General features: G+C 30.6%; 1 protein-coding gene and 1 long non-coding RNA gene across 3 annotated transcripts; both read right to left on the bottom strand.

Moving 5' to 3' along the window:
- Positions 1-4,580: 4,580 nt before the first annotated feature.
- LOC123199255 lies at positions 4,581-5,565 on the bottom strand. The gene is made up of 3 exons (XR_006498294.1): positions 5,354-5,565; positions 5,087-5,236; positions 4,581-4,999 (listed from the first exon to the last, which is right to left on the bottom strand). It is a non-coding gene; the product is annotated as an uncharacterized LOC123199255 (long non-coding RNA).
- A 4,645-nt stretch (positions 5,566-10,210) lies between these two features.
- Positions 10,211-12,867, bottom strand: LOC123199231 (TMV resistance protein N-like). Of its 2 annotated transcripts, none has more exons than XR_006498234.1 (2): positions 10,610-10,659; positions 10,211-10,347 (listed from the first exon to the last, which is right to left on the bottom strand). XR_006498234.1 is itself a non-coding variant. In XM_044614161.1 (2 exons), the coding sequence occupies exons 1-2, from the start codon at positions 12,850-12,852 to the stop codon at positions 10,302-10,304; spliced, it is 537 nt and encodes a 178-aa protein (XP_044470096.1). In that variant the 5' UTR covers positions 12,853-12,867; the 3' UTR covers positions 10,213-10,301. The 2 variants fall into 2 exon arrangements, 1 of the variants encoding a protein (XP_044470096.1); XM_044614161.1 differs by lacking the exon at positions 10,610-10,659 and adding an exon at positions 12,362-12,867 and having other exon boundaries at positions 10,213-10,347.
- Positions 12,868-16,189: the final 3,322 nt, after the last annotated feature.

Consider the following 16,189-nt stretch of genomic DNA (forward strand, 5'->3'; position numbering starts at 1 on the left):
TTATGACACTTTTCGCCTCTCTTCTTTCCTTTTTTCTGTTGAGAATGTAGTAAAACAAGTAAGAAGGTTGGTGCTTTGGCTTAACGGTGTTAGAGGAGGCACAAGCCTTTCAGCGGCAAACTAACGATTAGTTAACGACTCATTTAGTAAAATCCAAAGGCTTAGAATCAATTGTAGTGGGTGTTCTCTTTTAAAGATCAACGGTGGTCATTGCATTTCATCAGGATTGCCACATCAGACACAAAGGAGTATAAATTCAAATGTAATTCTAGCAATGTAACTATTTGCCATTCTTTTAATAATATAAGAGGTTATACAGTATTTCGGTTCATGCCTTTTCTCTCTGTAAACTTAGGTTCCTTTTTTGCTCTTCAATTTTCTTCAATTGACCTACACTGTTTTCATTTTTTCACCAAATTTTACTGTCATTACACTTTCTAATAAACAGAGTACTCTGTTTCTGCAACCATTTGTTTCATCTTTAACACCTTTCTTATGGCACTTTCAGCTAGACGCTTTCTGGTCGAACAGAGCAAGTACTTATGAATAAGTTCACAATTTAAATTGTCTTACCGATATGAATGACGTTGCAGATTGTTTGAATGACGCGGATGTTGAAGAAATCGTGAAAGAAGGGCAAAACAAGTGGTTGAATGCAGTTGAAATATGCAAAATATTTGAAAACCATGAAAAGCTTCAAATACTTGCTTCTCAACCACAACCAAGGTCTCCAAGTATTGTTTCATCTGGGATTTTATTTTTCTAACCTTTTTATGGATGGAATTTGGGTAAGTTACATTAATTACAGGTGGCTCCTTTTTCGTCATTAACCTGCAGAGGCTTTGAGAGTTTAGGAAGGATGACCACACGTGGAGTAAAAAGGAAAAAAAAATAGATGCAAAGTCGATCCGGGAATTTATTAAAATTTCAAGGTTCTTGCAATAATTGGAAATTTGAATTAACAACGAGTGAAATTTTACAGGTTAACATAGATGAGATGTTGAATTGTTTGTATGTTTATTGAGAAGATAAAACATGTGGATATAAGAAGTTACTGGAATCATAGTGGCATTTCTGGCATAGTATGTCAATGACACATTACTTATCGAAAACGATATACTGAATTTGCAAATGCTAAAGACTTAATCATCCAAGCATATTTTTATGAATGACTTGGGAAAAGTAGCATATCTGAATCCTTGTATTAAGATTTATTATGATAGATTGCATAAGTTGCTTGGCCAAAGTAATGCACACGTGGACATGGTGCTAAAGATATTCAACATTCAAGAATCCAAGAAAATTGTTTTTTTCTATTTCTAGCATATTTTAACTCATTTACCTTGAATGCTGCACATTAGGTATTCAGTATATAGCATGAATTAGACACCTAATTATGTCAATAAATACCAAAGAGTTTTCAGTATATAGCATGAATCCAGGCGCGTGTAGTATAATACCTTCAATACCAAATCACCACAAATTCAAACAGAAATTCACTTTGAAACAAGAGATTAAGGACAAATCTATATAAAGAGACAAATAAAAATTCAAACCTGTTGAGAAGTAGATCGTTGTAAAGTTGCATATGAGTGATAGGGTGTGAATTGGATGTGAATCTCTAAAGATGACGATGACAATTCAAAAAGTTGCTTCTCAAGATATTAGGAGGGAATTGGTAGAGCGACAATACCATAGGGAGATGGGTGACACTGTGCATGAGATTGGCAGTTGGAGTGCAAGAGTTGGTGGGTGGAGGGGATGTAAGAAGAGAAAAATGGTGCCAGCAATGTGAGTGTAAGTAGGTGGCCAAGCCATTTGTTAGGAGGGCTAAGGCGATTCAAGCAAGAGTAAAACGGTGCAGGTCAAGATGTAGAGAGAATGATTTTGGGGGTAAGCTGTGAGACTCTTGAGGATTTTCTCTCATCATTCCTTTAATAGAGTGACAAATGTCATGTCTTAATTTGAAAGGAATAGTCAAATGTTCAAACAATAGATTATGGGGTTAAAAATTTAGGCCAAAACGTCTAATCCCACCAAAGGTTTAGTTAATTTCCAATTTTTACCCACTAATTTTGAAAAATCTAAATCCACATGGTAAATTATTTATTATTCCTTTTTAATATAATAACAAAAATATCTCATAAATTGCTATAATTTAAATTAAGAATTCATGCTATGTAATTATGAAATTAAATATACAAAAACACCCTTTATATAAAATTGTAATTAATTAAAAATAATTTACCAATATAATTTTTTGATTTACCAAATATAAGATGGAAGATTGAATGTAAAATGAAAGAATCACAGTTGAGCCAGAATGTTGGAAGTCAATCATCACAAGGATAGTTATGGAAGGGAATGCAACAGACTTCAGACAAGTATAAGAACAGACAAAAGCTATGCAAAATATTCTTTCAAAAAGCTCAGAAACATGACAAATAATTTTCAGAGTTGCATGTTATTAACTGTTAAAAATTCCGTTTTTTGGAAACTGTCAAACTCTGGCTTTTAGACAATTGAAATTTATGCATCACTAGCTGCCTAATTCGTATGAAAGCAATGCGAGAATGAAAGAAGATGGTACTGAAAAAGAATTTGAGAACTTGAGTGATGAAAAACTGAAAATTTTAATTTCTGCATTATTTAAGAAGCATGATCTACTAAAGACATGAAACACAGAAAACTATTGACAGTAACAACATGCAAAGCTACTAAAGCCATCTCCGCAACTAACAACTTAAGGAAAATCAATTCTTCTGTAATTGATGATATTCGTACCAGAAAACATTTGCAGGACCTTGAACAAGAGCAGATGAGTATCGCAGGGCTAATTCATTGTCAATTTGAACTTCAAATAGTGCAGCAAAGATACAAAAATACAGCTCAACAAATAGGAGCATCAAGGCAAGGGAACAAGATGCAATCATCCGTGAAAATCTTAATTGACCAAATTGGTAATTAGCATTTTTAACAAGACAGTATACCACCCACTCTTTTGTTTATGCAAAGAATCCATAGAACTAATAAACAATAACAAAACCTCATAAGGACAACAAAGAAGCCCCAGCAATAAACTTTAACACTATAACAATCATTTAATGTATTGTTAAGTATACAAAAAAACAAGATAGAACCCAACAGAGTTATAATCATAAGAATATTAAATAAATGTAGAACAAGTCCACACATTACAATGAATGACTGCACACTAGAAGCGCAGATCCAAAAAAGCAAAGGAAAGAAAAGAAAGTGAACAGAAAAGATAATCTTTCAACCAATTTGTCTGTCAACTGAAAGACTGCTAAATCATATATCAATAAAAATAATATTCGTTACAACCATTCACTAAGGAGCAATGGAGATTGCACCAAAAAAAAAGCATTGAAAAGGTAATAACTTAGCACATCAACGGGAGAGTTCATCTCAATAAGGGAAAAAAATTCATACCATAGTCTGATGAAGACAACCGGTTCGATGAACTAACGATTTGAAGACAAGTTATGGAGAGTTCGCCGAGATTTTGAGTGCCAGAGAGGAGACAAGTTTGAATGACATAGAGCCCACAACTTTTTGACGCCAGACTGTAGAGGAGATGATACATACATACATACATACATACATACATACATACATACATACATACATATATATATATATATATATATATATATATATATATACATATATATATATATATATATATATATATATATATATATATATTAGGGTTTTTGACTTGGGAATATATTTGAATTTTTCAAAATTAACAGATGGAAACTAATAATTGAATAAACCTTTTTGGCAAAAAATTGATTTAAAGTAGTACTATATACATAATTTTATACACAAATAATGATATGTCATTATATGATTAAACAGTTCAAAATTAAAGATAAAAAACACTTAATCATATAGTAAAGCATCATTATCTGTGCATAAAAGTTTTATATATATAGTATTATTAATTTATTAACAACATATAAAAATTTATTAACTACTCATTTTCATATTAATAAAACTATTTGTACTTATTTTAATTATATAAATAGATACATTTATTGTTATCATATAATTGAGTAATTTTAAATTAATAGTAAAATAATATCAAAACTTTTTATGAATTTTAAATAACCCTCTAAAAATTTAAAAAACCCTTTATATTTTCAAAAATTACAATTTATTCTATAATATACAAATATACTACAAAGACAATTTTATTATAAAAAAAAGAAATAAGGAATGAGAGTGAAAATACGGAGAAATATTATGTTTTCTTATATAATTTAAATATTTAAAGTGTCATTTTTAATTTTTTGTTAATATAGTGTTATATGATATTTTGAAAAATAAAATAATAGAGATAAAAGAACAATTTCACTTTTTAATTATGTTATTTCAATAAAGAAGTTTAATTTTGGACAAGAAAATATTATTTATATATGATTTTGGATGAAGAAATGTTATTTATGTCAGTTAGGGGTGAAGAAGTGTTTTACAGCCAAACATGGGTGGGAAAATGTCATTCACTCACAAATAAAGGTTGCACACAAATCTTACATTTGATAACTAAGCATATTCTTTGATCATTTGGTTGCTGAACAAAAACAGGATGGCTAGGAACTTGATAATCATAAGAGTTTGGACCAGCCAGAGGATATCTCTCAGGCATTCCTCCATATGCTGCCCTGTCAAAGAAAATGTTGCGTTTTGCTCGCAAGTGCACAAAACATCAGAAAACAGGCAGAACAAGCCTACGAGAAGCTGCCTTGGCACTGTGAGAAAGAAATCCACGGTATCCTCAGTTTGCTCTTTGTTTCTTGAAGTTTTGACTTCTACCAAAATCTCCACCCCTTTTCTTATCAGATTTCGACCTCTCCAGTTGTTCAATCCTTCTCTGAAGTGGATCAAGAGGATAGTCAGGTTCAAGCCTGTACTCTTGGACACAACTAACTACAGCTTTCAAAGCGGCAGGTTCCTGTGCATTTACATCAATCTGTATTGAAAAGAAAATTCTCATTGAGCATTTAGTTACAAAGGAATTTCCAAGCATCACTCATTATGCTTTAGTATGAAAATTAACCTGTCACTAGTATCTCTACCCGAACTCACACCCTTTCCCCTGTGAGTTTCTTCTTCAATTCTTCAAGTACGTCTTCAAGAGGGGAACAGGGGGAAAGCTTTCAATAAGCTGGAAGGCATGAATGAAATGTACGGCATCAATTTGTTTCCCCTGTACAGAGAGTGAGGCTAGATGATTAGCAAATTTCACATCAAATTATTTCTCCAAGTTATGCCAAGCAGCTATGGATATAACAGCTAATTAATTACTAGTTAATAGCAAGCTTACAGCAGTATCGAAGAGCAACCAATACCCTTTCATAGCCTAGAGAACCAAATAGCAGCAAAACATATCTGTAACCATACAACACCTAATTAAGTAGTAGTTAGTAACATAATCCAATTCCAGGCAAGAAAATCCAGAGAATATTAAAATGACAGTCAAGGGAATTTGTGTCCACACGCTTAGTTGCCAGTCTGAGATAAAGCCAACCTGACAACACACTGAATAACATTTAAAAAAAGAGGCAGTTCAACATTCTGTAATATAGAACCATAAAGCATAGACCACGAATGTAAATTGCAGAAAGTTAGCCAAATAGTTCAGAAGGCAACATAAAGTAAAGTTTACCTTGAAACTATTAAACTACTATGCAGTAAGCCGCATCATCTGTAAAGAATACCATAGGAAAAAGTTCCAAGATTAGGCATATCGTGAACATTAGGTAAACAAGAAGCCCTAGAAATGGAGTAAATTTCCTCTGGAAGCTTTATTAAATTTTCACAACCATCAGTCATCCCTTTACCATATGAGAAAGGGACATGGGGACATAATGGGGATCTTATGGACATGTTCTGACCTAATATTATAAGCTCAGGGATTTTGTATTACCTTTTCTGTAACAACATTTCAACCTTCAAGTTTCAATCGCTTATGAGATCTTTCATCATTTTTGTCCGCTTTTGCATCTCTTCTCAAATCATCATTTTTGGCATATAACAAAGTCACTCCACATTTTTTCACCTGGCTTCGAACCTCACCATTCTTAGTTGCATGTTCAACGAAGAACTCAACACCACCTTGGCTATTCAAATTGAGTGTAGGAAATTGCTCGAACATCTGAAGGTACTGATAACCTATGACTACATGATCTGATTCAATAACGTCCTCTTCTTTAAGAAACTTAAGCCAAAAATGGAATGAGTGAATCAAATAACTAGAAAAAATCATCTCTCCATTAACAATCAAGTTAAATCCAACATTTTGGTGATAGTCTTGTAATGATACAACAACACATAAAACGAAACCAATTAAGTTATCATTGACCCAACCTTCTGAAAACTTTATAAAAGATTCATTACTTTTTAAGTCAAACCACTTTGGAATTTTGTCTCCAGGGTAAACAATGTTCCCCACTTGCTCAGCCCAAATGATATCCTGCATGTACATTAGTGGTCTATTTAATACTATATATTTTAATATTATGTCGTAAGAAACTCTATATTCATAAATCAACAATCCAAGTAAGATTTTCATATAGAAAATATTTTAATTAAAGAATTATCAACTTTGTCTTAGATTAAGACTGCATAGTATTTCATTTTACCAAATAAAACTAATTAAATATATTAACTATTTAGTTAACAATAGTAAATTTATATGTATAAAAATATTATACAATAACAAAGGTATATTTTAAATGTAATTTTGTATAATATAATTTAAAGTTAAGAGATGATGAGAATAGTAAATTTAATAGTATGGTGAGAATAAAAATGTGAGAACTACAAATTAGTGGATTTACTTATAATTGTGAAGAATATTGTGGTGTTAGAATAGTTTTCTTAAATTGATGGACATGTTTTATGTTTCTAAAAAAAATGGTGGTTTTTGGTTAATAATGTAAAATAGTGAGTTTCAACCAAAAAATATCGTTCCATAATAAAAGATAGAGTTATGAAAAAAGTAGAAGTTTCACTTCGGTTTTCAATTTCCTTTCCTATTCTTGATTTTTTGTTTTCTCTTTCACCAAAACCTACATTCTTCTTTCATCAAATTTGTTCAATGTTTGTTATGGATAGTTTAATTCAATATAATCTTTAATTCAAAATTACTCTATCACAATATAACAAATTTGTGAGCTGTTGACTAAAACTTATTGGGTTTTTAGTAATTTAACAGAGTTTTGGGGAGATTTTAGACATTATGCATGAGAAGGGCAGTAGAGTCATTTTCTGGAAATCTGTTTTAATTAAAACAGATTATAAAACCATTTTTTTTGGCTGTAGACGAATCTGGAAGCTCTCCTCTTCTCTTTTCCTTTGTTCTCTCTGCTAGGGTTATAGGAAATGCATCAATCCACTATATTTTCATAGATCTAGTTGTCTAAACACTTGAGTCAGTGTATAAGGTCGCTGTGGTGCTCGAGTTTAGAAAGGATTCGAGTTGGCAAGGCTGGATTCGTTTCCGTTTGTGTTTGTAATGCTAGATTGGCTTCTAAATCTGTAAGTTGTACTATTTTTCTTACTAATTAATGGATTTGCTAGAGGATTCATCTGCCTTGGATGTAGGGTTCCAATCTTTTGAACCCGAACCAAGTTAATATTGGTGTGTTGATTTGTGTATGGTTTATTATATGATTCTTGTGCAATTCTTGACTGAAAATCGATCCGAAACTTTGATTAATATTCAAACTCAGTAAAATAAAACATTAACAAAATTATTTATATGTCAAATAGTAAACTCATTATTGAGTATATATAGTTTTGTCATTACCCTTACAAATACTTCCTTAAAATTTTTATATGCATGAGAAGACAATTAATCTTTTTTTGAGATTATATTGAATTAAACTGTCCACTAGTTTCATAACTCAGTATCATTAGGTGTGTATTGACTAAAAAATTCCATCAAGATGATGAAAATAAAGAGAGTTATGTTTAGGGGAGATGTTGAGAATAAAAGTGAGTCAACTATTGAAGTTATGTTTAAGAGGAGATGTTGAAGAGAAAGAGAGTTATGTTCAAGGAGAGATGTTGATAATAAAAGTATGAGAAATGCAAAGTGATGAATCAGTTTGTAATCGTATTTAAGTGTTTGAATTGCAAAGCGGTGAATTTGTTTGTAATGGTATTTAAGTGTTAGAATTACAAAGTGTTGTATTTAATTGTGATTAAATCAAATCGGTGAGTTTTATTCAAAACTCATTGTTTCATTATAGCACAAACAAGAAGAAGAAAACCTAGCCACGGTATTCAAGCATCAATCTATCTTCATTCCAAATAATCTCTAGTTTCTTTTCTAGGTTTCAATTAAAAAAATCAAAAAGAGATGGATTGCCAAAACATGTCAATCAAATCTTCTATATAAATCCTAGTTGTTGTATGCTTAGATGTTGATGATCAATTAAAAAAACAAAAATTCTCTCTTTTTATCTTTTCTCACTTAGCCTACTTGATTTTGCATAGTAAATATTATAAATTCCCTTTAAATAATTAGTATATTATTATGAAATTTGAATTTAATTATTATATATTATATATAAATATAATAGTTTTAGCCAAATCATTTTCAGTTTAATACAACTTTAAAAACTTAGTGCAATCCAATACAGCGTACCAAATGCACCCAAAAAATCTCAAGTAGGCAAGACACTACAAGGATAGGGCTATTTGTTAAGTTTATATAAATTAAAATTTTAATCCACACATCTTTTATTTTTACAATGAAATATGTATACTGATATTTAATTTTTAACTCTTTTGAATAGGACATTAAAAGTTATAAAGTTTGAAGATTCAAAATTTATAGAAATTGAATTGACATTATAAGAAAACAAAAAAAGTGAGCAAGATAGACTTACTTCACAGTGATGCCACACATCTGCATTTCTCTCAATATTCAGGAGAGCGTCTGTCATATCTAATTTTAGTTTGAAACAATTGTGGAACCAGACATCCGCATTACAAGTCGAAATACCTAGGAATGAAGCTGGTAAACTTGATATCGATTCAAGATATACGCAATTCATTGCCATCATTGTCTCTAACCTGCTTGGAAGCTCTGGTAAGTATTTAAGCCTCTGGCAATTGCTTAAATAAAGAAATTTCAGGTTAGAGAGGTCTTTGACGCTCTCTGGTAGCGTTTCCAAATTGTTTTGGCCAAGAATTAAATATTTAAGTGAGAGTAATTGGCCAATATTGCTGGGTAACACTTCGATGCAACAATTAACCAGGTTTAACCTCATCATTCTTTGGAAGACAGATAAATCAAAGAGTGGGAAATTCGATTGCTTTTGCATCTTACATCTTGTCAAAGACAATGCCCACAGGTTGATCAAACTTGTCATAAATGTTGGTATTTCTGCAAAAGAAATTTCATCCAGTTCCAGGTCCCTCAGAGTTTGTAAATTTCTCATGTCATTAGGCAATCCGTCAAGTTTGGAACAACCCGAGAGATAAAAAGATTTAAGAGATTTCAACTCACGAATACTATCTGGTAATCTCTCAAGCCTTGAACATTTTCTAAGACTCAATGTTACTAGTCTAAATAAATGCCCTATTGATGGGAATTCTTTAATAGCAGTTCCATCTAGATATAATTCTTCAATTGTATTAGGGAGATATGGAACTTCTTTGAGATTTGAGCAATTAGAGAGATTAACTACTCGAAGAGATTGGCAATTAGAACTAATTGGAAGATTATCAAAACTTTTGCATCCTTGTAGATTCAGGATAACAAGTTTATGAAGATTACGAATAGATGAGAAACTCTCAAGCAAATTTGTGTAATCTTCAAGCTTCAAGCTCTCAAGATTTGGCATAAGTGATAAATCTGGTATACTACATAGACGTTTAGAGTGACTGATGTCAATATGTTTCAAATTAACAAGTTTCTGTCACAAAAAAAAAAAAAGGAATTGAAACAACATAACTAGCATACATATATTTACAATTTAAAGCAAAATATATATAGAAGTTAACATATACCTGGTTGCCAGTCCAAAGTTGTTTAAGTTCGCTTTTACGCAAGGAAAGTGCAACAAGGTTCTTTGGATTAAAATTTGGTGGCAATGATTTGTCAGAATATCCATGCCAGCAAAAGTACCTTAGCTCAGAGAAATCAGACTCAAGTTTCTCAAAACCATGCACCTTCTTTCCATGTTTGAACTCATAAATTTTCAAGAATCTTAGGTTTTGCATGTTGTTGAAAGCTTTAGGATTTAAATGCAACTCTTCTACTTCAAACATATCCAAGCATATACTTCGAATTGCTCTAGTTCCCTGGAAATCACAAGCATATTGGTGAAAAGCCAATTTGAAATTGCTTAATTACATCAATTCTTAAGTAATTTACTCTCAAATATATTTCTTTCTCAAATTTCTTTTCAGAATTTGTAAATAAAATAATAATAGTTGTGTCATTGCTACCCTATACCAAATAATTTAGTTCCCAATGATAACTGGAAATGAATATTTAGCTAACTAATATTTTATTATATGTATGTATAAAATAGAAATAAAAAATAAGTGTTCTAGCTCTTACCATATTATACTTCAATACTAAAAAGATTGCATCAGGATCCCACAACCGACTATGTTTACCAGGATCATCAATTGATTCTTGCCGAACAATTTCCTTACCCATTTTTTCAAGTAAATCATGCATTGTTATGGTGTCAAATGATGTAGTTATGAGACACCTTTCATTGAGAAGATGTATAGAAATATGAGAGTCAAAGTCACGAGCATTCAGGATTGCTTCTATGAGATCTCTTTTATATCCTTTAAAGAAACATGCAATATCTAAAAATACAACCTTCTCTTTATCATTTAATCCGTCATAACTTATTTTTAACACCTTGTGGACATCCACATGAAGACTTGTTCTTAAGTTTTTTAGTGCACTTTCCCATTCTCTCTTCGTTCTCTTGAATAGAAAGGAACCAAGAACTTTAAGAGCTAGTGGAACACCTTTAGTATAAGCTACTACTACAGATGATAACTCGTTATAATCTTCTGTTGGAGCATTTCCTTTAAAGGCATATAAGGCAAAAAGTTGAAGGGCATTATGAGAAGATAACCCTGTCATCTCATGAATGTGATCCACTTCATAATTCCTTAGCACATGTTTATCCCTTGTCGTTATAATGATTCGACTATCTGAATCGAAGTTGCCAAAAACTCTCATTAAACATTTTATTTGTTCTAACTTCGTTACATCATCAAACACAATGAGAACTTTTTTTTGACTAATGAAACTTTTTCTTCTGAAGGTGAATCCATGATTGAGATGTTCATCCCCTAAAATTGCAGAACTCAATTTTTGGCATAAGTCATTTAATCCTTTGCTTTTCTCTGATTCTTCTCTAATATTCAAAATGAAGTAAGACGCTTCAAACTGTTTAGAGATTTTTTCAAATATAGCACCAGCAAGAGTAGTTTTTCCTATGCCCCCGATACCCCAAATTCCTAGCTTGCAAACACTTTTTGAACATAATAAATTTTCAATCTCTTCAATTGATGACTCTAGTCCAACTAGGTCCTTGGAAGGAACAACTGAGGAGTTGTAATCCAATTTCTTCCATACATCATTGACAACATCTTTTACCAGCATTGCCTCATTCCTAAAAATAAAAAATAAACAATTAAATAATATGATACTAAAATTAAATGAAATAAATAAATATAACATAATTTTAATTCTTTTCTGTTTATTTTGACTGTTCATTAAATAAAAAATTTTAAAATGTAAGATTGGCATAATGAAGAACTGCATCATGATATGAATTCAAGTTCATTTCTCAGTGGCACAAAATTTTAGATTCAAATATAATTTGATCATCACTTTCCATGTCCTAAAAACTTGTAAAACTTATCAAAGCTAAAATTCAATTCTCAGAAAAAATGTAATAATCGTTAAGTATGTATTTAATGATATATCATATTTAGATAGTAATTAGCTGTCATTCAAAAAAGTAAAACTGATAATTCGTATTAATGGAAAGTGTTTGTGTTAAGTCTTTCTGTGTTTTGGGCTAGAAGACACACAACAAGAACCCAACCCAAATTAGCATAGTATAAAATATAAGGTCAAACTTCCAATTGATTATTATTTTGACCATCTGAATCTGTCTCCAGTAAATCTGGAAAAGATAATAAAAACACAATATATAAGGAACTGCTGTATGTAAGATTATTACATAAAAATTGGTAATTTGTAGCTTCAAAGTACTTACCAAAAAAAAAAAAAAGATTATTAGTACATAAAAACATTGACAAAAAAATTTACAGTTACCTAGAGTTCTTTGAATCATAGCCAGATAGGTTGGCTGCATCCCTCAAAGCAGCCCTCCATGTCTGCAACATCTCTGAATCATCCATAAAACGCTTTTCAAGCTCAGCAAATGCTTTCCCAAAATCCCCAGTTTGATTCCTGACATCAGATGGATCTACTTTATAGAAGACTGGTATTACGATCTGATCATACGTGTTCTTGCATTTAACTATCTCTTCAAGTTCTCTGAGACACCATCTTGAGGAAGCATACCCTTTAGAAAAAATGATAACCGAGATCTTTGAATGTTCAATTGCCTTCAAAAGAGATACAGAAATTTCTTCTCCTCTAACAAGGCTATCATCAATGAAAGTTTTAATATTTTTTTGACAAAAGGCTTCATAAAGATGGCTGGTAATGTTTTGTCGGGTGTCCACACCACGGAAACTAAGGAAAACCTCATACTCTATTTTAGGAGTAATGGATGAAGAAGAAGAAGAAGAGGAAGCCATTAAGTGCAAGTGAAGAGAGGCGGTTTGCATAAACAAAGAAGGGTAAACTAAAACATCACCCAATTGAGCAGTTGAACTAAAATATCGCCTTATAAGGCCGTTTGGTTTCAGTTTTTGAAGATTATCTTGATAATCTATCTTTTATTTTCTTGTTTGGTTTGTCAATAATAAGAGATTACAATAATCTTCTATTACCAATACTGACGTAGCAGATAATATAGGTGGTAATCTGATTACCACCTTCATCTTTGTATTTAAAGATTGTCAAGGTAATCTTGATTTTATTATAATTATATTATTATTTATTAATTTTTTGAGACAAAAATAAATTTATTTTTAATTAATATGACAAATAATATAAAAAATATTTAAAAATAATTATATTAAAGGGTATTTAAGTAAAATAATTTATTAATAATATTTTATTACCTTTAACCAAACACAATAATTATTTATACCTATCAAATTTTATCAAACATAGTAATCATTTAACCCAGTAATCTTTTAAATAATCTATCTTCAAGGTAATCTTTCTATTTTGGTAATAAAACATTACTCAAACCAAACGCCCCTTATCTGTTTTCTCAGAAGATGCCCTACCTTTCGTCTTTTTGACTTGGACTTTTTGCCCCATGAACATTGGGCTGCCTTGTGATTTCTACTCGTATTTTATTTTCAAGCAAGCTGTCTTCCCTTTTTCTAATTTATTGTTTATCGGCCAAATGATTATTTTAAAATATTAATATATAATTATGTATTATTTTAAAATATTAATATATTATTTAATTATATAATAATATATTATTATTTGGACATAATTTTATACTTATTGCAAAATATTAATGGACAAAAGCAACGTCTGCGTCAGAATTCACATTAATGTTGCATTTTGCTGACTGCAATCTGACACCATCGATGGCCTTAAACATCCAGCCTCGTGGTTCCCAAGCCATGGTAGCTAGCTATAGTTTATACATTGCGCATGCCTCCAGAATTGAACTTGGAAATTTTGGTACTTGTAATTTGAAATTTCAGTTGAATAATTGTAGCTAGCTGACTTTTTTGTTTGATTTGAAAGTTCGTAAAAGGGTTGGTGTGTGATTGTGTGTTTCCAAATTTGGCGAATTTGAGTGCAATTTCTACTCATGTAACGTTTAAGTCAAATTTCACATGCTTAATTTTCGGTGGAATCTCAACATAGATCCTAAATGTTCCCCGTGCTTAACGCTTATTACATTATTACATGATGATTATGTAATCATCTCGCTCTCCATTCATCATGGTCTTTGTTACACTAACACCGAGTTGAAATACAGGAGCAAGTTGTGGAATCTCAAGCATTGAGGAGACATAATATTATGTTTAGCTCCACACTTTCGCAAATAGAGTCAAATGTAAACACTAATACCTTTTAACATATCATATTGAAGTGAGAGACTTTGATGATGGATCGTTAGACTTATTATCCTGAAAAAATAAAAAAGATCAATTAATTGATTGTTTAGTTGTAACCTAATTATGTCTCTTAGATTCATAGTTTATGTTACAAAAACATCCTAATTTTATCTTATTTCTACAACATATTATAATATCAATAAAATTATGCATATCCAGATTTAAATAATTAATTAAGTACTTAAATGATATATCATGTGGTTTGTTAATATTGAATTAAAGATAAGAGTAAAACTATGTGTATACATTTTTTAGTATATAAATAGGTATACTAATAATGTGTTATCATATGATTATATATTATTTTATCATTATTTCAAAATTACTCAAATAACACTCAATTACATGATAACATATCATGTGTATACCTATTTGTGTACTTAAAATTATGTATGTATAGTTTTATTGTAATGATAAAATAACATATAATCATATGATGATATATCATCTGTATACCCATTTGTGTATTCAAAATTGTGTACGTATAGTTTTTATTATAATGATAAAATAACATATAATTATATAATAACATATCATTTAGGTAAATAATTAAATAATCACAATGAGTGCAAATAATATTACTCTTATGGTTTAAAATTTATATTGATTCTTTTAAAACAGAGATTAGGAATTTTTGTTATTACAATTGGAGGGTGAATTTTTCTTTTTTTAAGAAAAAGAAGGTAATTGTATACATAAATTATTAATTCTCACCAATTAAGGTGACATAAAAAGTCTAATATTTGCCTCAAATTTAGTTTATTCTATTCAAATTTAAGTAATTTAGATTGAATTCAACTCTAATCTTACACAGACGTATATACATGTCTTGAAAGTATTAACCTACAAACTCAGCATGAACAACTCTATGATGAGCTACCGATTAATGCCTTCACCTTATCCTTATTGATTGAACACTAAAAACTTTGAATGTCCATATAGCATTGTCTTCAACAGTAAAATCCCTTCTCCACACATCACGGGGCTCCATCTTAACCAAAAAATTGTCTTCCAGTCTTCCTGAATGTATGCGAAAATGGCAGTTCAAAGAGCTGGTTCCCAGTAACAGTTAGAATTGGTTCTCAATAATCGGTGTGTCGGTAGAAAAGGTTGACTAAGCAATGGAAAACAGTTACAACATAGACTTCTTGAGAAAACGGCTAGCTTGGAAAAATTTACATACTGTGCAATTGAGGTTAGTCAAGTGGAGAATTGTTGAAATTGACAACTACTTTGTCTATTAGATTTTTTTTTTTCGTATATAGTGTTTAACTATATGTTACTCACTCCTTATCATGTAGCAGATAGTGTGATTATATATATAAACAAAATATTCTTTAGAATGAGTATATGATAACAGTTCTGCTGCAAATACATTAAACAGCACAGACTTATTGACAAAAGCTATTAGCGACTAAGATTGGTCTTCTTAGTGTGAAATACCTACTCGTCAAGTAGAAAATTGTTAGAATAGACGATCATTTCTCTGATAAGGCACTTTTTTGTATGCATATATTGTTTAATTAATTGTTATCCACCCTCAATCATATAGCAAATAGGGTGCTATCCACTATTAGAGACTATCCGCAATTTGAGTTATCTTACGAAGAGCTATTTTCAGATTTTTCCAAAGAATATGAACTCTATTATTAGTATCCTAATAGGGTTTGATTTCGATATGATAACCTTAGCATATAAAAATAAATTATTGTGTTGAATGTGATAAATAATTATATTGTAAATACATTCATTATAACTAAAGGTGAAAAAATATTGACCATTATACATTCATTAGTTTTCTACTTTACTTAAAAGCTTATGTACTTTCCACATTTGTCAAACTTTTTGCCCATTTTAAATTCTATTTACCTTCTTTATTGAC

Source organism: Mangifera indica, chromosome 16 (genome assembly GCF_011075055.1).
Source record: "Mangifera indica cultivar Alphonso chromosome 16, CATAS_Mindica_2.1, whole genome shotgun sequence".
NCBI classification, from domain to species: domain Eukaryota; kingdom Viridiplantae; phylum Streptophyta; class Magnoliopsida; order Sapindales; family Anacardiaceae; genus Mangifera; species Mangifera indica.